The sequence below is a fragment of the Paroedura picta genome, chromosome 3, assembly GCF_049243985.1.
Source record: "Paroedura picta isolate Pp20150507F chromosome 3, Ppicta_v3.0, whole genome shotgun sequence".
NCBI classification, from domain to species: Eukaryota; Metazoa; Chordata; class Lepidosauria; order Squamata; family Gekkonidae; genus Paroedura; species Paroedura picta.
This window is the reverse complement of record NC_135371.1, coordinates 143,983,560-144,004,426: the sequence shown is the minus strand read 5'-3', so window position 1 is coordinate 144,004,426 and position 20,867 is coordinate 143,983,560. Positions and strand designations below refer to the sequence as shown.

Below are 20,867 nucleotides of genomic sequence, written 5' to 3'. Positions count from 1 at the left end.
TTTTCTATTAAGGCAACCAAAGGTAAAATGAAACAACCTTACGTACAATATCTCAAGGAGGTTGCTGAGTATACCTGTGTAGGGAGCAGTGAACCCTAGAAGCTCAGTGATCATATATTTGCACAACTAAAGAAAAAATAAATTAATAAATCAAGCCAGCCAGCCAGAAGACATAACAGACAAATCAGCGACACAACACATAGGATACTCTTCTTTTTCTGAATGCCCCCTGAAAAAGGGTTCCCAGCCACATCTGGTTAAGATGCCAGAACAACCAACCAGCTCTTTAATTGCACAGCAGGACAAGAATCTTGGCAATGGCCTGATCAATGGGGAACACAGCTATTAAAAGCTTTTGTTTTTTCTTAGCCTATCCATTCAGTGACAGACAGCAAATGTCCCCAATCAGGTTCAATTTGCTGCTTCCTTGAGCATTTGTGGTGAACAGCAACAGCAGCTAGCCTGCCCACCCAAGAACCCGCCCACCCAACCCAGAAGAGAAGCAAACTGCACTCTTTGCAACCTTAAGGCAAATAATGGCAGTGCATACAGATGCCCTAGCACTGTGATAGACTGCAGAATGAGGTACAGCACTGTCACGGCCAGATATCCTAGGTTAAATGGCCGTGGTGGTAGCAAGCAGTGGCAGAAAAAGGGGAAAGCACAAGAGGAAGCAGCGGTGAGTGCAAGGCAGGCAGATGATGGAACTGGAAAATGCCTCCCCCCCTCCTCCTCCAATCTGGGTCCATTTATACGTACTAGCAATGGCATGGCAACCTCTTCCCCGTGGCAACATTCTGTGCCTCTGCAGTGACATGAGTAGGATGGGGAAACTTGGAACGAACCATGCTATTTCCCCCAACAAACCCAGGATCATTTCTCACATGTGGCCTCTGCACAATGGGGCTTACATTGGCTAATTCCTGTTCTTCTCCCACTGCCTGCTAGGATTAGTAAATGATAAGCAGTAGTAACATAGAATCTTTGCCAGGATTCAGATCCAAACATAATACATTTCGCTTCTCCGAATACTAAAGGACCTTAATTACAAAGTAACAAAGATTGACTCTAGATGGTAAAAAGTTATCCAAAAATATCTTTTAAAGTTGCCTCTAGTAACAGATAAAGACACTTTTAAAGAAGAAAAACACCACCATGTTCTAACTCCCTTTGTCTTCCTTTTATACTTTTGTTAATGAAGGCTAGTTTGGCTGCAAGTTTTGCATTAAAGATCAGCATAGTAGGCATCTGCCGGGCTGGTGCTCACTTTCCCTCCTCTACACAATGGCCAGTATTATTTATTTATTGTATGGCATGTGTGTAGCATAGCCAGGCAATTCGGGATTGTCTGGCAGCCAGGCAAGAGAGTGGTTTGCCATTTCCTGCCTTCGCATCATCACCCCAAGTGTTCCTTCGAGGAACTCCATCCAAATCCATCGAAATACAAGCCAGGGTCAACCCTGCTCAGCTTCTGAGATCTGGCAAAAACCAGATTTGCCTGGGGTATCCAGGTCAGGGCACACCAGCCACTGATGAGTCTTAGCATCCTGTCCTTAGCACTCTCCCTCGCACCCCCCCCCCCCCCAATTCTACCCCACTGGGTACCTCTTGGTGCTTCCTCTTCTTCCTTCTCACTGGGCCACAACAGGAAATGAGGACAAGGTTACAGCGAGACATAGGGTCTCACACAGGGGCTGAAGGGAGCTTAGGGGTGGGCCAGTCTCCACAAATCTTCACGTCAGCCCTGTTGGTGAGTTTCACTAGTTTTGTTATAGTTGACTTAGCTGCAATACCTAAAATCTGAAAGCTGCTGAAAAAATTGCAGGGACAAGTAGTTTGACTTAAAAGTTGCTGAAGGAAAGAATTTAATCCTAACTGTATAAAGTTTGAGTCTTCTTTGTTGGAGAGGAAAAGGAAGATTTCTCCAGATGGCACAGCTTCAGGACTGAACTGAAGAGTTTGGGGAAGTTTCTCCCCCTACAGGAATCGCAGGGAAAAGTACGACTCTGCCTGCTCATTGGAGGAGGAGCTTCTATCAACTGGTGCAGCTGCCTCCATCCCAGACCACTGAGAAGGAAGATTCATGGTAAGTGAACAGATCTTCTGTTCTCTTGTCCTGATTGCAAATGCAGAAATTTACACTCTCCACAGAGAGCCACTGCTCAATGTGATCTACGCAGGGGCTCAAGCAAATGGACTAGCAGTATCTTGAGGCCCTGTGTCCCTGGCCAGTCCCTTAGAGCCCGCTTGGTGTAGTGATTAAAGAGTAGTGGACTTCTAATCTGGCGAGCCGGGTTTGATTTCCCGCTCCTCCACACATAGCCAGCTGGGTGACCTTGGGCTAGTCACAGTCCTCTTAGAAGCTGTTCTCACAGAGCAGTTTCTCTCAGAGCTCTCTCAGCGTCACCTACTTCACCGGCTGTCTGTTGTGGGGAGAGGAAGGGAAGGCAATTGTAAGCCACTCTGAGACTCCTTCAGGCAGTGAAAAGCAGGATATAAAAAAGAACTCCTTTACTTCTTATATTGGAGTCAGCTATCAGCCCCATGTAAAACAGGAGAATAAATAACCCATTATAAATTAGGAGCTGCATAAGAAGTCTTGCTTCCCAAGTCCAGCCCTGTCATGGCACGAATTATCTGTCCATTTCTAAGAGTGTAACGGAGTTAGTTGTCACAAAGGAAATGAAGGGCTATCCCTTTTGGAAGAAGAGGTTAATTCTTCCTTCTCAGCATGAGGCCCAAATTGCTGTCTTAAGTACTCCTAATGCTCACAGGTGGAAATTCATTTTCATCATCCAGACAGACAGGCCCAGTGGCGAATTCATGCTCTGGTATAATCTCTCCTCGAAGGGCTCCTCCATCTTCTGAGTAGCCTGGAAAAAAGTTACCAAAGCGCTATAGATAAATGAAAGAGAGCCCAAAAGCACAGAACAAGAGATTCCAATCAACACATATCTTTAACACAGTGCAAAAACAGGAGAAGGGTAAGGACTGGTGAAGTACTGGTTCTTAATTAATCTTAATTAATCAAAGATAATCTCTAACAAACTTTCAGAACCTCCTTTTCTGATTATATTAAGAGAGTATCATTGAAAAAGAAGTAATGTAACTCTGATAGTAGCTATGTCTTAACATGAAATGGAAGCTTCACGGCTACGTGTGTAAAGCAGCCATCCATGTTCAACAAGATTTGCATTAAAACCACTAGAAATAAAGAGTGAGGGCAAAGTTTAGATGGAGCCCAGAGAAAGGACAGGCATGAGAGGAAACAGCTTGGGGACAGAACGACAACCTGAGAAATAACACAAAAGTGGACAGACCCAAGCAGGAGAATGGACTATTTTTTCTATTTATTAGATTTTACTAGATTTATTAGATTCTATAGTACACATCGATAGCTGATATTAGGAGAAAGCTTATTGTTTTCCAAGCACACTGCACCACCTAAGTGTTTTGAGTTTTTATTGCGAATTAAACATTGCTATAATCAGAAAACAGATTAGTATTTTTCAGAGGGCATGTCAGGTAGCAACTGCATAACTGGTCCTTGACCAGAGAAGTTAGGCCCTTAAATCTGTAGGAAGGTTGCTCAGTTCTTCCCTCATTCATAATCCTGTGGGCATGTAAAACACATATAGGAGTACTATTTGGTCAAGGAAACAGATTTCTGTACACATCTCAATCAAAGGTGAAGTTCCATGGGCAGGAACATATGGATTACGGCCCTTCCTGTAATCACACTGACAGAATGGACTTCATATGTAGCATGCATAAGAGATGCCAATTCTACAATAGTACTTCTATTTTGTGGTTGTTTTCAGAGCTGTGAGTATTTTGCGCTGCCTAAGACTCCCCTCCCCCCAGGTAACAATAATCTCTTTAAGAAAAGGTAGATTTTGCAGCCTGTACAAATAGGCAAGTCTACCTACTTTATCCAGTCAAAAGAAGAGTCAGAGTGTTGCTAGGCATTGCAGCATCACAAGCACTGGATAACATGTCAAGATGCCTCTTGTGGGTAATAGCCTTATGCACTGACCATGCTATTCTAAATGCTGTAGGAACTTGAAATTGATTTATGAAAGCAGAATTCTGTACTCAGTGCCTTGTTCTGCATTTGTGAAGAATGGACACAGCTTCAATGAGTTTATTACTCTGCTCTTGGAAAGTGGAATGGACATCAGCTTTAGTTCTTGTAAAGAAATAACAAGTCTGTTATGGTAAGCCTAGCTGTTTTAACTTTTAATAAATGTAAACCTGGAGCAACACCAAGTTCAACTTATACCATAGCCCCTTCACTAAATTCAGGCCGGTGGCACTGGGCAGCGGATCCCTTTCCCTGCCCCCCCCCCCCCCGCAGTAAGAAACTTCCCTGGCCACAAGCTTGTGGCCTGGCAAGCTTCTTACTGTGGGAGGGGGAGAGGGAAGCAGGGCCGCACGCGGCCGTGCATGCGTGGCCGGGCAATCGCCCTCCCTGCTGCCGCCGGTCTCCAGCCTGAAAAAGGTTGGGGACCACTGATTCAGGCTATCTCAAAGGATACCAAATAACAAAAATGCACAGGTTGAATAAAGCTATCAGGGCCGATATCCAGGATCCCCATTATTCAGGGTCAAAAAACAGCAGACAATTCTGACTGGGCTTAAAATTGACTACCTATGTTCTTTCCTTTTCAAAGTGACAGGCAGTCACTCACCTGGCATCATAGAAGATGAAGGCACCGAACTTTGCCTGGCGACTGTTGCAGCATATGTCTGAGGTACTGGAAGTTGCAAATCATTTTCTTTGTTGTCTTCTGGCTTCCCTAAACCCAGCAATCTAATTGTATAAACCAGCAAGAAAAGAATTTAGTCAACTTTCTAATCTTCCCAGTAAAACTACTACTGTATGTGTATGTTTCCAGATGATGGGTAGACTAAACTGGATTAACAGATGGTGGGGGGCATTCTGCTTCCAGGCCTCTCTGTCTCTCAGTGACCCAGACATATGTGGGCAGCCTAAGCCCCAAGAGACTTAAAAGCAGGGGGGGGGGGGAGTCCAGCTATAGGTTCACCACCACACTGAGATCCAGGCCTCCATCATCATTATTATTTTATTATCATTATTAAATTTATTTCCCGTCACTCCCTGTATGCTTGTGGCGGGTAACAATAGTCTTTGTCCCCATTACAATACCCATTAAAAGACTGGTGGAAAAAACACCCCCTGCTATCAGAGCGACAGGGTGGATGGGGAGAAGATAAAACCTATTAGACCAAAGGGGGGGATGTTGGTTCTCATTCGCTGACCCCGGCCTCAACCAAAAACCTGGTGGAAGAGCTCCGTCTTGCAGGCCCTGCGGAAAGCTGGTAAATCCTGCACGGCCCGCAGCTCACCCAGGAGCTCATTCCACCAGGTAGGGGCCAGGACCGAAAAGGCCCTGGCCCTGGTTGAGGCCAGGCGTGCTTCCCTAGGGCCAGGAACAACCAGGAAGTTCTCCTCCGTGGAGCTTAAAGCCCTGCGGGGGGCATAGGGTGACAGGCGGTCCCTCAGGTATGTGGGTCCCAACCTGCGTAAGGCCTTGAAGGTCAAAACCAGAACCTTGAACCTGATCCAGACAGCAATCGGCAACCAGTGCAGCTGCCTCAGTACAGGCTGGATGTGGGCCCTCCAAGGTGTGCCAGTGAGGACCCTAGCAGCTGTGTTTTGCACTAGCTGAAGTTTCCGGATCAGGGACAAGGGAAGGCCAGCATAGAGCGAGTTACAGAAATCCAATCTGGAGGTGACTGTCGCATGGATCACTGTGGCCAAGTGGTCAGGGGACAGGTAGGGCGCTAGTAGCCGAGCCTGGCGAAGATGGAAAAAAGCCTGGCCTGCTACCTTCTTGACCTGGGCCTCCACAGTCAGGGAGGCATCAATGGTCACACCCAGATTCCTGGCTTGGGGAGCGGTAGTAAGTTGCGCTCCTGCCAGGGTGGGTAAGCACACTGCCTGATCCCGTCCTCTACCTCCCAGCCACAGGACCTCCGTCTTGGAGGGGTTGAGTTTCAGGCGACTCTGCTCAAACCATTTGGTCACTGCTTCCAAACATCTGGCAAATGGTTCTGGGGGGGGGGTACGGGTGGCCGGCCATGAGGAGATGGTGGCAACCCAGCCCGAAACTCCGTACCAGTTGAGCCAGAGGGTGCATAAAGATGTTGAACAAGGTGGGGGAGAGGACTGCGCCCTGTGGGACCCCTATAGGGACGCGAGAACTCTTCCCCCACCGCGACCCTCTGGGTCCGGTTCTGCAGGAAGGAGCATATCCAGCACAAGGCTGTGCTCCGTATCCCCGTACTGGCGAGGCGGTGAATCAACAGTTCATGATGCACGGTGTCAAAGGGCGCCGACAGGTAAAAAAGAACCAACACGGCTGACTCGCCTCTATCCAACTGGCGGCGGCGATCATCCAGAAGGGCGACGAACACTGTCTCCACCCCATGGCCAGGACGGAAGCCCGACTGATATGGATCGAGGGCCGAAGTTTCCGCCAAGAATGCCAGGAGCTGGTCAGCCGCAGCCCTCTCCACCACCTTGCCCAGGAACGCCAGATGTGACACTGGGCGGTAGTTAGCAGGGTCCTGCGGGTCCAGCGTTGATTTTTTCAAGAGGGGGCGAACCACTGCCTCCTTCAGCCACTCAGGAATCTCCCCCGAACCCAGGGAAGAATTGATGTTGTCTCTGAGCGGGCCTCCTATCCCCTGGCCGCCTCCCTTGAGGAGCCAAGAAGGGCAGGGGTCGAGGGGGCAAGTGGTCGCCCTAACTGATCCCAGCAACTTGTCCACTTCGGAAAGGGAGAGCTTATATAGCTGGTTGGTTTATTCTTTTAAACGTGCGCATGCTTGACCCCCAGCACAACTCAGTATGTTGCTGGAACAGCTGAACTATTTCATTACCTGTGTGTTTTGATTAAAACACACTCTCCCCCATCTTGAGGGTCCAGGTTGTAGAGGTAAAGGTATCCATCAGACGTTGTAACTAAAATACGTGGCAACTTCTGGATCCTATCAAGAAATACACAAAAGCAGGTTGAAATGGATCCTTGATGGGCCATGTCAATCATTCACTGGTCCTATGCTGCCATGAATGCTGTTTTTTTGTTTTTTTAAGACACTGGGATGTATTTAACACTGCATTTTACTTGTTTCTGATCGAGCAGATTCTGTACCTGTGTAATCATTACATGCTGTACTTCTCTCACTGACAGGTGGAAGTATAAAGAGTGAAAGGAGACACTACAATGAAAGAAAACAACACAGGAATATTGGCTGCAATGAACATGAATTGTGCTACCCATCACATTAGTGTGGGAAATTCACTAGACAAGCATTTCTCAAAGGCAGCCACTGGGAGGAGCAATAAGTTTCTTATAGGAGCAAAAGCAGGCCCAAGGTTGGGTCCAATGGAGGAAAGCCATGAAAGAGGTGGTGACTTTTGCCAATGTCCTGTTTCTTGCTACAGATCTCTAATTCCACCCTCATGTTGTTTCTGTGGATCCTCTGTCCCCCCCCCCCCACACACACACACAGAGCAGCTCTGGGCAGGGCCAGCTTGAGAAGCAGAGAGGGGAGGCGAAGACAGACCACTCTGCTGATGAAAATCCCTACTGTTCACAAAAGAGTCCCACAGGATGCAAGCCACTACCTGGGTCTACTGGCTTTCAAGTAAGGCTAAGAGAATTCTGAGCTTCCTTCCTGGTAAACAGCAAAGCCCTGATCAGGTAACATTACAAGTTTACTGTTTTTCCCCACCAACTTGGGATACTTCATCCCACATGCTGAAACCACTTCTCACACAGTCTATGTCTTTTTGAACTGCATTTGCAAATCTATCAAAAACTACGATTTCTTGGTATTTTATGATGCAAGTTTGTGAAAAGATGCAGATGGGGGAACTTTTTTTGAAGAGTATAAGATCAATTTATTTAGATCAAAAGGCAAGAATTATAGTAAATAGTGATTTATCAGAAGAATTTAGAATATATAGAGGGATGAGGCAAGGGTGTCCACTCTCACCCCTACTTTTTATATTAGTTCTTGAGGTATTATGTAATAAAGTTAGATCTGAACAAGGGATTAAGGGCACTAAAATTGGTCAGCAGGAATATAAATTAAGAGCATTTGCTGATGACGTGGTCTTCTTCTTAGAGGATCCCCTAAACAATATGAACGAAATGTTGGAAGTTATCAAGGACTTCGGTCAGGTAGCGGGATTTAAGATGAATAAAAGTAAAACGAAATTATTGATTAAAAATATGAAGCATGAAGAGATGGTAAATTTACAGGAGATGAGTGATTTGAGATGTGAAAAAAAGATAAAATATTTGGGTATCTGGTTGACTAATCAAAACATAACACTATTCCGTAATAATTATGAGAAAGTATGGGAGGATATTAAGAAAGATCTAACTTTATGGAATAAACTTAACCTCTCTTTGTTAGGAAGGATTTCAGCTATAAAAATGAATGTGGTGCCAAGGATGATGTATCTATTTCAATCAATCCCGATTATAATTAAGAAAAATTGTTTTTTAAAATGGCAGAAAAACATTCAAAATTTTGTTTGGGCAGGGAAAAGACCAAGAATTAGTTATAGAATCTTATCAGATTCAAAGGAAAGAGGTGGGTTATCTCTTCCAAACCTGTATCTATATCATGAGGCTGTTAAATTAGTTTGGATTAAAGAATGGGTGACATTGCAGGATACCAGACTATTAGACCTTGAGGGGTTTGATAGACGATTTGGATGGCATGCTTACATGTGGCATGATAAAGAGAGGATACATAAAGATTTTAAGAATCACTTTGTAAGAAGAGCCCTACTGCAGACATGGAATAGATATAAAGTTAGGTTAGAGAGGTGTACACCACTTTGGATTTCTCCTAAAGAGATAGTTAAAAGACCAGAAAAGAATATGAGAGATCAGTGGATTAGATACAGAGATATTTTGACTAACTCAAAAGAAGGCACTAAAATGTTGAGGTGGGAAGAAATGTCTGAGGCAGTGGATGGATGGTTTCAGTACCACCAGCTATATGAATGTTTTAAGAGAGACAAAGCAACGGGTTTTAGTTTTAAGAAATCCAGATTTGAGATAGAGATAATAGACAAAGATGAGAAACTTATATCAAAGGCTTATAAAATGCTATTAGAGTGGGACACTGAAACGGAAAGTGTTAAATTAGTCATGGTTAAGTGGGCCAAGGACCTAGGCTATCCAATAGATATGGAGACTTGGGAAAATTTATGGAAGAAACAAATTAAGTTCTCAGATAGTTACGATTTGAGGGAAAATTTTTATAAAATGTACTTTAGGTGGTACTTAACTCCATCAAAATTGGCAAAATGGTCTCAGGACACTGACAAGAGATGTTGGAAATGTAAGACAAATGAGGGCCACTTTTTCCATATGTGGTGGAGCTGCCCAGGGATGGCTAAATTTTGGAACAAAATATATGTAGAACTCAAGAGAATGCTGGGTGTTAACTTCAAAAAGAAACCAGAACTATTTCTATTAGGGATAACGAGAGGTGAAATACCTAAAGAATTGAATATATTGTTATTGTATGCCTTAACAGCAGCCAGAATGGTGGTAGCAAAAGTTTGGAAAACAAAGGAGATCCCATCGCTGGAGGACTGGAAAATGAAATTATTGGATTTTTCAAAAATGGCTAGACTCACAGCATTGTTCAAGGACACAGACTTAGAAAAGTATAAAAGTCAATGGAGACCATTTTGGAATTATATGGGGAAATCATATATAAATTTGGATTGGGAATCCTCAGTTGAGATTTAAATAGGAGGTTTAGAACTTGTTTATTTGCATTTGTCTCAGTGTACAAAAATTATACAATATGTTGTATAAAGTGTTACTGGAAGTTTAATCATGTTATATTGGAAGACTACAAGATTTATGTTATTATGGGAATGTATTATTAATAAAGTTACTAAAAAAAAAAAAAAAAACTACGATGGGGCATGAAACAGAACAGCTGCAGATTGGAATAGCATTGATAGTCTGTTCTGATCGTATCCTGCACAGACAGGCTTCTAGTGGCTTCCTGGAACATAGAGGCAGTGAATGTGCAGGAGAGAACAGGAAAAGAGATCCAGAGAGCATCACTCTTCCCACACAGCCCAAACACAGCCCAGCAAAGCTTTCCAGGATACATTTCATGCGCCAAATAAGAGGTTCTCTTCTGTGCTGCTTAAAGAAGAAGAAGAAGAAGAAGAAGAAGAAGAAGAAGAGTTGGTTCTTATAGGCCGCTTTTCCCTACCCGAAGGAGGCTCAATGAGGCTTACAGTCACCTTCCCTTTCCTCCCCCCACAACAGACACCCTGTGGGGTGGGTGAGGCTGAGAGAGCCCTGATATCACTGCCCGGTCAGAACAGTTTTATCAGTGCCGTGGCGAGCCCAAGGTCACCCAGCTGGCTGCATGTGGGGGAGCGCAGAATCGAACCTGGCATGCCAGATTAGAAGTCCGCACTCCTAACCACTACACCAAACTGGCTCTAACCACTACACCAAGAGACTTCTGTGCAAGTAAAAGAAGCTGTTGCTCCATGGCTGTAGCCACTGCTTACGTACGTGGAGAGCACACAGATGTTCCTTTGTCCAGAGAAGTTCAAGCGCACTGTGGCAAAGGCCCGGTCTTGGCTCATCATGCCTGACACTTGAGAAGGGAGGTAGTTCGTGGCAGCCATGAACATCTTGCCCATGTAGCCACTCCAGGATGGGGGTTCCTCTGGCCGGCTATGAATGACAAAGCATCAGTCACCAATAGTCCATATAGCGAGGGGCATCTCTACAACAGTCGCAAAGCTCTCATCCCTAACTGAAATGAAGCTGAAACACATGCTCACATACATACCTTCTTACTCATCTTTTCTCAGCCTTCGTTTCCCTCTGGTGCTCACTGCCTTCATTTCCCTTTGATACCTTCTACACTGTCCACACCTAGACTGTAAATACCTTGGGGAAGGGACATGCCTTCTCTATTTATGGAAAGTATACTATATACGGATATATCTTGGACACAACATGATATGAATGTTTGTGTAGGTCAGCAAGGTTGAGAGGAACACTATAAGAAGTTTAAAGGCTTTCAAAGAGGTAAAAGTCCTAACAGAGTAATTCAATGAATAACGGTCACAGCTGAGAGGCCAAAGTAAGATACATCCCCTTCGTTCTGGTCTAAACTACTAAAACCTTCAGGAAACAATGGCCACATCAGTATATCACTGGGATAAATACTGCAGTGTGTCAGCATCATCCATCGTCATCTCCTTTCCCATCCTCTCCTTCCGTCCAGTTTCCTTCCAGTCCTGCTGTCCTTTCTACAAGATGGCTCCTGTAACTAAGCTTCCACCCAGGCCTAAAGGCCCCCTTTCTCAATCACAAGGGGATTCCCACTTTGGAGCACTGCAGTGCTGATCAGATTCATTTTTTTCATTTATTTAAAAATGTTTATTAGCCACCTTTCTTTTGTATGGAGCTCAAGGAGTCTTATAACAGGGATAGGCTTGCAGAACACAGAAGACATTAATAAAACATAAAAACCTACATTTTAAAATCACAATGCAGGACTGCTAATAAACCTAGCCAGATGCGGCTCTAAATAAAACTGTTCAACTACCTCCTAAATATCAAAAGGCCCCTCCCAAGTGCACTTCTCTGGGGAGATTGTTCTGTAATTGTGGGGTTGCCATTGAAATTGTGGGGTTGCCATTGAAATTGTGGGGTTGCCATTGAAAGGCCCTCTCTTGTGCACCCTCCAAATGAACTTCTTTAACTGACGGGAAAGTCAAGAGGGTCTTTCCCTGTCATCTTAATCCCAGGGGAGAGAACATAGGGGAGAACATGACTGTTCAGATACTTAATCCCAAGCCACATGGCTACCAAGCATTACAATAAGCTTCGTCCTTTGCAATCGCCTACCAGATAGGGCTGGGCTCAGGCACACAGGTGCCCAAATCCCTCCTCCTAGGCGCAACCAGCAATGACAGCTGAGAGGCATAAGCCATGTTTTCCCCATTTGGCCTGTGTCACTCTCTGGCTGGACTAGAGCCACCTCTCATTGCCAAGCTGCAACAGATTAATCTAGGGAAGCAGGTAATGCTGTGTGTTGGGAGAGGTGAAAGGCAGGTTTCCAGCAAGCAAGCAGCTCAGACTCTACGGTCAATGGCAGACTTTGCTTTCTTGCAAGAGAGAGAAGCCTCTCTTCTCCTTTTTCTCCACAGGAACACTGACACCAGCTGTAGCCCAAGTCAAAAACCCTGGCAAGGAATAGACAATGGCTGCGCTTGAAGAAGTTGAAACAAGTCCAAAGCTTGTTTAGGAATACAAACCAGGAAAAAAAGTGGAAAGCATAGCAGATTTTCAAAGCAGCAACAAGCATCTCTCTGCGAGAATCACAAGAAAAGGACCAACACGGTAACGGCTGGTGAATCTCTTCACCGCAGTTCTTTTCACCTGTCTGTGAGATGTTCCAGCTTGAAGATGTGCACTGTCTGAGTGTTGCTGGATGCACACAGGAATTGTGAATCCATGCTAAACACTAGAGAGCTGATGTTCACATACCTACAGGCCAAGAAAAAAGACAACTGTGACCACTGGTTATGGCAACAAAACTAAAGAGGCCAGTCTGTACGAGGTTCTGATAAAACTGGCAAATCTGAGAGGCCTATGTGAGAGGCCTGCATCAGGCCTCCACTAATTACTCTATTAGGCACACTAGGTTTTGAAGCCTACAGTAGAGGAGCAAGTGCTATGTAGAGCTAGTGTGGCATAGTGGTGCAGAGAATGAGGTGTCACATTTAAAATCCCACCTTGTCTTTGAACTTCCTGACATAAACTACTGTTCTCAGACATAACCCCCTTCTGTTTAGTGTGTGGGGTTAGTGACCCAGAGACACTCTATGGGCTGCTAAAATAATGCAAGCGAAGTGTTTTGCATACTTAAAAATCTCCACATAACTACCAAGGATTAATATTGTTGTGTCATTAGATTTTTCTAATCCAAGAATTAACAGAGGCTTAATCCTCTATTTATGGCTGGCAGATTAAAGGTGCTCAATGGATATAAAACCTAACTTTTGGCTGCTTCCATAGGAAGGTTTCGATGTGGTTTGGTGTGCATACGGTTGTCAGCTAGCTCATGCCATGGCTGCAGCATAGCTGTCACTGTTAAGCATGTGCATCAAGAGACCATCCCAGCTTCAGAAGAAGCTCTCTCTGTGAACAGCAACAACCAGCTGTAGCCCAAGTCCTTTCCTGCAGCCTAACAGACTGCAGCCTAACAGACACACGTCTTCATGTCTGAATACTTCAAACCACTTTTCCAACCCTGGTTTGTTTTGGGGGGTTTTTTGGCCATCAAGTCACAGCTGATTTATGGTGACCCCATAGTTTTCAAAGCAAGAAACTTTCCAAGGTGGTAAGACATTGTGTGGATTTCCTTGGTGGTCTCCTATCCAAAACTAACCAGGGCTGACTCTGCTTAGCTTCCGAGGTCAGACAAGATTAAGACAGTGTCGGCTATCCAAATCAGAGCATCCTAATCCTACTTCCTTTAAAATAACTGCACATTGAAAGGATTCATAAGTCTCTCTAGAGCTTTTGCAACACAACATGATCAGCAGCCCTGGAGCACCATCCACCTTTTATACACTTCCTATCCATGGGCGTCCAGGGACGTGTCTCGTTGGATGTGTCCTAGCTTTGGCACGTCTGTAACCAAGAGACATGCAAGAAGAAATCTGTCCCAGGTGAGCACAGTGTAACATAGGAAGCCCTGTACCAACACTATCATTACCCACTCTACCTAATGGGCAACATTACGCAAGCTGGACCTCTGGATCAGAGACCTAAGACTGTCAGAGGTTATGGGCCCTTGTCATTTTCAGCCACCATGTGTCAAGGGCCTGTAACCTAGAAATAATATGGAATGGTGTCCAAACCCATTCTCTCCATGGAGTCCCTGCAACAGGTAGAGAACAGTAAACTGACCTCTTCATCCCTCTTCTGAATTCATAAAGTTTTTCACCTTCAGGAACAGAAAAAACACGAATGACAGTCCCCTGAAAGAAAATATGTGAAAGCACAAAAAGTTAGGCATCAAAAAATTCAAATGAATTCACAGCAGCTGCAGTTTACCTTGATGCTTTCAAGGAAGAGTTTAGAACACACAACAGTAATTTAGACAGACGGACGGACATGAGCACACATTGTGACCCTTTTAAATGCCAAGGCACAACAGAATGAAGATCTCCTGCCACCAGAAGAAAACACTCTGTCCTGTACAAAGGCAGAAACAATATATATTTATTTCAATATAACTTACTTCAAGCTAAGTTTGCAATCCTTAGCCTATTTACTCGAAAAGGAGTTCTACTGAATTCAGCAAGATTTAGTTTCAAGTAAATATACTAAGGATTCATCTGTAAGTCTGCCTAGGTTTGGCACCTTGCAACTCCAGGCTGATTTGTTTACTAAGAAGTAAGTCCCACTGATTGCAATGGAAGAGAAATTCCTGGTAAGCACAAAGAGAAATGCAACCATTCACCTATTCCTGTGAATGTTTATTCCACAGAGGAGTCCAGCTATGTTCAACAGATTTATTCCCAAATCCCACAGGCTGCACACACAGTCACTTCAAGGTAATGCCCACCAGAGTCATAAGAATGCTACACAGGCAGTTTCCTGTATCATGTTTAGCAAGCTATAGAAAGAATCAGGGGGGTAGCCATGTTGGTCTGAAGCAAAAGAACAAAGTTTGAGTCCATTAATTTAAATTTGTTATAAAGGAAGGAAACTAATTTGTTTTTGTTTGCATCAGTGGGAAACACATTTCCAGTCATATCCTCCTTGCTTCCTATCCAACTGGGATTACACTGTCCAAGATATTATTCCTGCCACATTTCAGAAAGAGAGGGAAAAGGATCACGGTTTCCTAAGAAATTAAATAGAGGCTTATTAATCCTTTTTATTAATGAATCAATATTATAACATATAGGAGGCTACATTTCCAGGTGCCATAGCATGTGGGAGCCACTAGTGCCTTCAAAAAATTCTCAATAAAGCAGGAAGCATTCAGTTAGCCACCAAAGTGAAAATGTGTGATCAGAAAGCAATCATCAGGAGAGATCAAGATAAATGACACTGACTTACAAGAAGGAATTATCATTCATCAGAACCTTTTATTGCTAATATGCGTCTTAATTTAATTGCCCATAACATTTGGCAAGGATTCCTTGGATGACAGGTAAAATCCCTGAGCCTTTGAACCAAGCTGAATGTAAGACCAAATTACATCTGGAAATGCACCCAACCTCCCCCCTCCCCGTTACTTACACACACGCACACACACACACACACGACAAAGAAACATTGAGAATGTAGGGGGGAAACCCAAATGTAGTCATTTATACACCCTTATTTTTTCCTGCTCTGATTTCTCAACAAGTCTGTTATTACATTATTATTTCACATATTTCACATTACGTGGTTTGAAGCCTCACTTCTCCAAAATACCACAAAAGCTGCACAGAGGTGCTTGAGGTGGCAGCCGTTTCATGCACTCACTTTTTCAGAAGCGCTTGCTAGTTTTGATCCTGTGGAGTTGAAAGCCAGGGCAGCAAGGGGACCATCGTGGGCAGGAATTAAGCAGACATCTTTCTAGAAGTTGAAAAGTAAAGACAGTCTGGATTCCTTTTTAAACTATCTGAACTCATGGAAAGATGCGTAGAGACAGAATTTTTGTTTTTCTTCAGGATGTGTGAACTAAACAGGACTAATATTCTAAGCAACTACCCTAGTCTTTTCAATCAACTTCTACTTAGTCTTACAATCAGGAAACACTCCACATTATCCCATCAATTCCTTTTCCTCCTCCTCCTTCCTCTATAGCAGCTGTCCCCAACCTTCTTGTAGTCGGGGACCGCCTCTGAGGGTGAGAGAGAGCCGGCGGGCTGGCCGCCGCAGCTGCATGTAAACGTGCACGCGCAGTCGCTGCGCATGCACGTTTTCGCCACTAGGTGGCGGTGCCGCGCATGCGCGCTGCCGCGCATGCGCATTTTCGCCAGCAGGGGGCGCAAACACGCATGCACGGCGGCTCCGCGCGTGCGCGTTTGCATCGCTGGCGTGCCAGTGGGCGTGCCTGCCTCTTCCCTCCCTCTCGCTACCGGGCCGCGGACCAGGGGTTGAGAACCCCTGCTCTATAGTGTTTCATCACAGGGAATGTCTCTGTTGTTTTTGTCACGAAGTCTGGCAAGTAACTTTCTTGGGCCGATACAGAATATCGTTCTGCTGCTCATGGCCGTCTGTGTTCACATCAACACAGGAGGCTTTTGTTATACTGACTTGGGCCGCTACACTTCCAAAGTCTACTCTGATTGGCAGCAACTCCCCAGGGCCTGGTGAGTCTTTGTCATCACCTACTACCTGATTCTTATAACTGGAGACATGAAGGATTGAACCTGGGACCATCTGATATTAAACAGATGTTCTACAACTAAGCCATGGACCCTTCCAAACAAATACTTCTCCAGGAGACACTCAAAGGGTATTTCTCATTTTTTGGAGACCTGCCCATGATGGCATACAAAATAAAACTTGATACAAACATAAAACACTATGTTGATTAAAACTAGCAGCAAGACCCCACCCATGACATAAACACTTAATACAATTGAGAGGCTTAAAATGAGTCTTATGCAGATCTCAGTCTGAAAGCAAAGTTCAGCTTGCTGGGAGTGTCGGCAAAAGCCATATTCAGCTAACACCCACAGAGCAAAAAGTGTCACAGATATGACATTTCTCTTTCATAAAACAATATTCTGCTGCTGCCTCATTTTAGGTCCTCTGTCCATAAGAGTCAAATTGTGTTGAGGCTTGGCTAAAATGAACTGTTGAAATCAATTTATCCAAGGGTTCACAAGTCACTCCTGTACCTACCAAATTGTTGCCATCATACAATGCAATCTCGCCAACAGTGGTACTACCAGGGTATGCCAAGAAGGAATTGGAATGGTTGATAGAAAGTGCACATAAACCTAGCACAAAGGGGAAAGACATTATCAGACATAGCTTCAAGGCAGTGGCTGAAGTACTGTGCCTGATGGAGAAAAAAGTTCACCCTGCTCCACACTTCCTATCAGCCTCAGGCTGGGTGACTTGAGAAAGGAAATCTGACTCTGGTGACATCTAAAGGTAGGTGATGGTAAAGCTCCATCTGGTACATTAATTCTTCACTCAGAATGAAGAGGATTTGTTTGTACTGTAACATTTTTAAACATGCAAACCCACCCATTACATCAGAGTGTCTGTTTTCAGAACAATTCGATTTTTCTGTTTTGAAGACTGCAGGAGAGATTCCTCCTGGAGCTGCTGTCAAGACAGGATTTATGGTCTGATGCACAAAGTGAAAAGTGGAATGCATATGAGACCATAATGAGCTCATTTGGTTATGTGGAATGGAGACAGCTCTTGTGCCTTATTAGGAAGTGATCTGTGATTGTCTCTGTAACTTGATAGATAGAAACTGACAACCTAAAAGGAGACAGTAGCTCTTCCAAAGGATTTTTGCTTGAGTGTAATCACAATGCCAACCATGTGGTAAGCACTGCATTACCATCACTGGCTCAGAAGTCACAGATATCTAAATAGATACAGGATAATAGATACAGGATAATGATGTAACCATTATTGAAAGAGCAGAAATAAGATTTGTGTCCCTAAAGCAGGCTTTCTTGACAGCCCTGGGAGGGGTTCCCGAAAGGGTGGGAGTTTTTTAATATGCATATTTTTAATATGTATATTTGAATGTGTTAAACTTTATCAGGTTATAGGATCATATATGTTGACCTGCCTCCTCCACATCCCAAAATGGCCACTGATAGACTTGGAGGGGGTGGGAAGGGGCCCCGGGTGGGCATGCACACAGCTATGCTTCCCAACCGTATTCTGCACGGTCACACCACTTCTGGGGCTTCTCAAAGCCTGAGGAATGTTTCAGGGTTTTTCAGTAAAAAAGAGGACAGGTAGAGTCTGCTTCAGAGAAAGAAAGAAAGAAAGAAAGAAAGAAAGAAAGAAAGAAAGAAAGAAAGAAAGAAAGAAAGAAAGAAAGAAAGAAAGAAAGAAAGAAAGAAAGAAAGAAAGAAAGAAAGAAAGAAAGAAAGAAAGAAAGAAAGAAAGAAAGAAAGAAAGAAAGAAAGAAAGAAAAAGAGGCACACCAGAAGATGTGTCCCACATCAAAAATTGTCTAAATTAGCGATCCCCAACCTGTGGGCCGCGGACCGCATGTGGTCCTTCAACTAATTGGAGGTGGGCCCCGAAGGACGCCTTCTCCCCCCCCCCCCAGCCCTTTACTTCATCCCCCCCAGCCCTTTACAACACACTTTATTGTGTGGCGTGTCTGTATCTTATTTTGAAGGGATGTTTAAACATTACCATAGCGATCAGAGAGTGCTAGGGCAGTGGTTGAGAGTAGAGGAGTATACTACCCCCCCCCTACCGGGCCTCAGTAAAAGGCGTTGAGTGGTCCCCGATGTTGAGTGGTCCCTGGTGATAAAAAGGTTGGGGACCACTGGTCTAAATGGTCAATCCAATCAGGAAAAACTGATATTGTTATCAAATACCAATTATTTTGTTACCAACAGAATGTAATTGCTGGCCCTTGTGGTTAAAAAAATAATGGCTAAAGAGGTATTAAAGACAGAAAATACCTAGAATCTGTAGCTCAATGATACATTACACATTTCAGGCATCAAAGCTTCAGGGGAACTGATTCAGTGAAAAGTTCCATATCTTCTGCTGTGTTACCCCCTCTAGCATTATGCTCACTATTTCCATTTTACATGGGATTGAAAACAAAGCCATAATTGATGACATGATTATGCTACCAACATATACAGTTTGGCCCTAAACAATAGCTTTTCAGTCCAAAATTAATCACTCCACCATGCTGTCTCTCTGGGTATGCCATATATTGAATCAAGTTGCAAACAGTTGCTTTCTAGAAGGAAAAAGCAGCAGGGAGGAAGACAGGATAGCGCTATCATCATTTCCTCATTTTTGCAATCTTTTAGTCAACCCTTTCTTGAAATGACTTGGCTGAGGCTGTGCATAGTGACACAGCAAAATAGTGCCAGAAAGACTGGGGGAGGGAGTGGGGGCACACAGGCCAGTCGGCTTCACATGCACATGCTGCATTCGTGTTCCAGCACAGCACCACTGACCTCACAAACTGGCACATGGAAGGCCACACAGATAATGTTTTGTTCTGCGCAGCCAGCGTTACACTGAAATCAGGTGAAAAAGCAAGCCGCCTCAATTGCAACCATTATGCCTAAGCAGCAATGTAAGGAGGCTAAAAAAATTCTGAATTGACTGAGATGAAGCTGGTGAGGCAGAGCAGGCCCTGTACTTCACGGCACAGAAAGTCCATGCCAGCTACCAATGCCAGGGTTTCCATTGCCGGAATGGTCTTGGGATTAGTACCATCTGCCAGAATATTTACAGCAAGGAAGATATAAGGAAGACACATCCTCATTCTGCTAGCTAAGGGAACATTAACTGGAAATGATAGTGTCAGCTACGCAAAGAAAAGCTTTCTTTTGAAAAACTGACTCTATTTAAACAAAATGAGGTAAAGCGTTTCTTTGAAATTCAATCTGCCCTAAATTTCTCTTCCCCAGCTTGTCTCTTTACATGTTATAAATCTATTTACTGACTTAGAGGTTTACTCCTAGAAGCAGAAAGCTGCCAGAGCCCTTTCCAATGGACATTTTTAAAAGCGAGAGAAAGTCCTATCCCTGAAAACAATGCATCTTGAGGGCTTTGATACAGAATCATAGTTACGCATGGACACTGCAGAAATGGGGCGAGGGCCCTTATATAATCTTTCTAGTGAGCATTCCTGTACTAGGGACATTCCTCTCAACTTATCCCTCTGATGGGCTTGGACCCTTACCTTTTGTGTTCAGAGGCGTGTCCAGGACTGTTTTCAGCAACTTCATGTCCTTAATATTATGAATATAAATAGATTCCTCCAGGCAAACTATCAGTCTCTGCAAGAACAAAAAAAAATTCTAATTTGTTGTTTAGGAATGGGGAAAGCTCCACATTCCAAGAGTCCATCAGCATGTACTAGATGGACCTGAGTTTCAGAAGACTGGGTGACATACCACATGGAAAGAGAAGTCTTCTGAAGTCTCACTCCAAAGGGAAAGCAACTGAATAAAGCATCTGTCCCTTGAGTTTAACTTTGATAATGGCATATGGCACAAACGGTTTAAAATCTGAAGTAGGATTCAGTAACGCAGCTTATTCTGCTGAAGAACAGAGCTGTTGAACTCATTTGCTATGTGGGCTGGATCTTCAGATAAATTGGACAGGCCACATGTACCAGAAAATGTATCACCAGAGATATAAATTTTATAAAGGTGATTTCAGATGCCGAATGGCAATAACAGATTAATTAGAATAGCATGCTTACTCGGATTAGGTGTGATACGCAGAGGAGCAAAAGGCCTGGAGATATCAGTATTGGTAATGAGACAGAAAACCTAATCTCAATTTGGTCCAGGAGGATTCAGTACAGGAGGAAGCAAAGAATAAAGGAACATAAGTCTGATGTTAGAAACCACAACATTTAGAAACCGCAACACTTGAAAAACAGTGGGGGGAATATTTTAACCTCCCAGGGTGTTCAATTGCTGACATAACAGTAGCAGTTCTCTTCTTAAGAAATTTTCTAGAGAGATTAGAAAGAGACTGCTGAATTGCAACTGATAATGAAGCTCAAGACAATGCATCTGCCTGGACTGAACTGAAAGCTAGGTTTCTTGTCTCCTG

The 20,867-nt window shown here is 44.0% G+C and overlaps 1 protein-coding gene across 2 annotated transcripts in view; it reads right to left on the bottom strand.

The window, feature by feature from the left end:
- The window catches only part of WIPI1 (WD repeat domain, phosphoinositide interacting 1), a 37,031-nt gene that overhangs the window by 2,782 nt on the left and 13,382 nt on the right, over nucleotides 1–20,867 (bottom strand). For both annotated transcript variants that reach the window (XM_077328372.1, XM_077328371.1), the window contains exons 4-12: nucleotides 19,984–20,080; nucleotides 16,968–17,065; nucleotides 15,597–15,689; nucleotides 14,022–14,092; nucleotides 12,486–12,593; nucleotides 10,602–10,766; nucleotides 6,910–7,017; nucleotides 4,692–4,813; nucleotides 2,773–2,873 (exon numbers count right to left, since the gene is read on the bottom strand). In XM_077328372.1, the coding sequence (XP_077184487.1) occupies nucleotides 2,773–2,873; nucleotides 4,692–4,813; nucleotides 6,910–7,017; nucleotides 10,602–10,766; nucleotides 12,486–12,593; nucleotides 14,022–14,092; nucleotides 15,597–15,689; nucleotides 16,968–17,065; nucleotides 19,984–20,080 (963 nt within the window). The remainder of the gene's footprint in view (nucleotides 1–2,772; nucleotides 2,874–4,691; nucleotides 4,814–6,909; nucleotides 7,018–10,601; nucleotides 10,767–12,485; nucleotides 12,594–14,021; nucleotides 14,093–15,596; nucleotides 15,690–16,967; nucleotides 17,066–19,983; nucleotides 20,081–20,867) is intronic.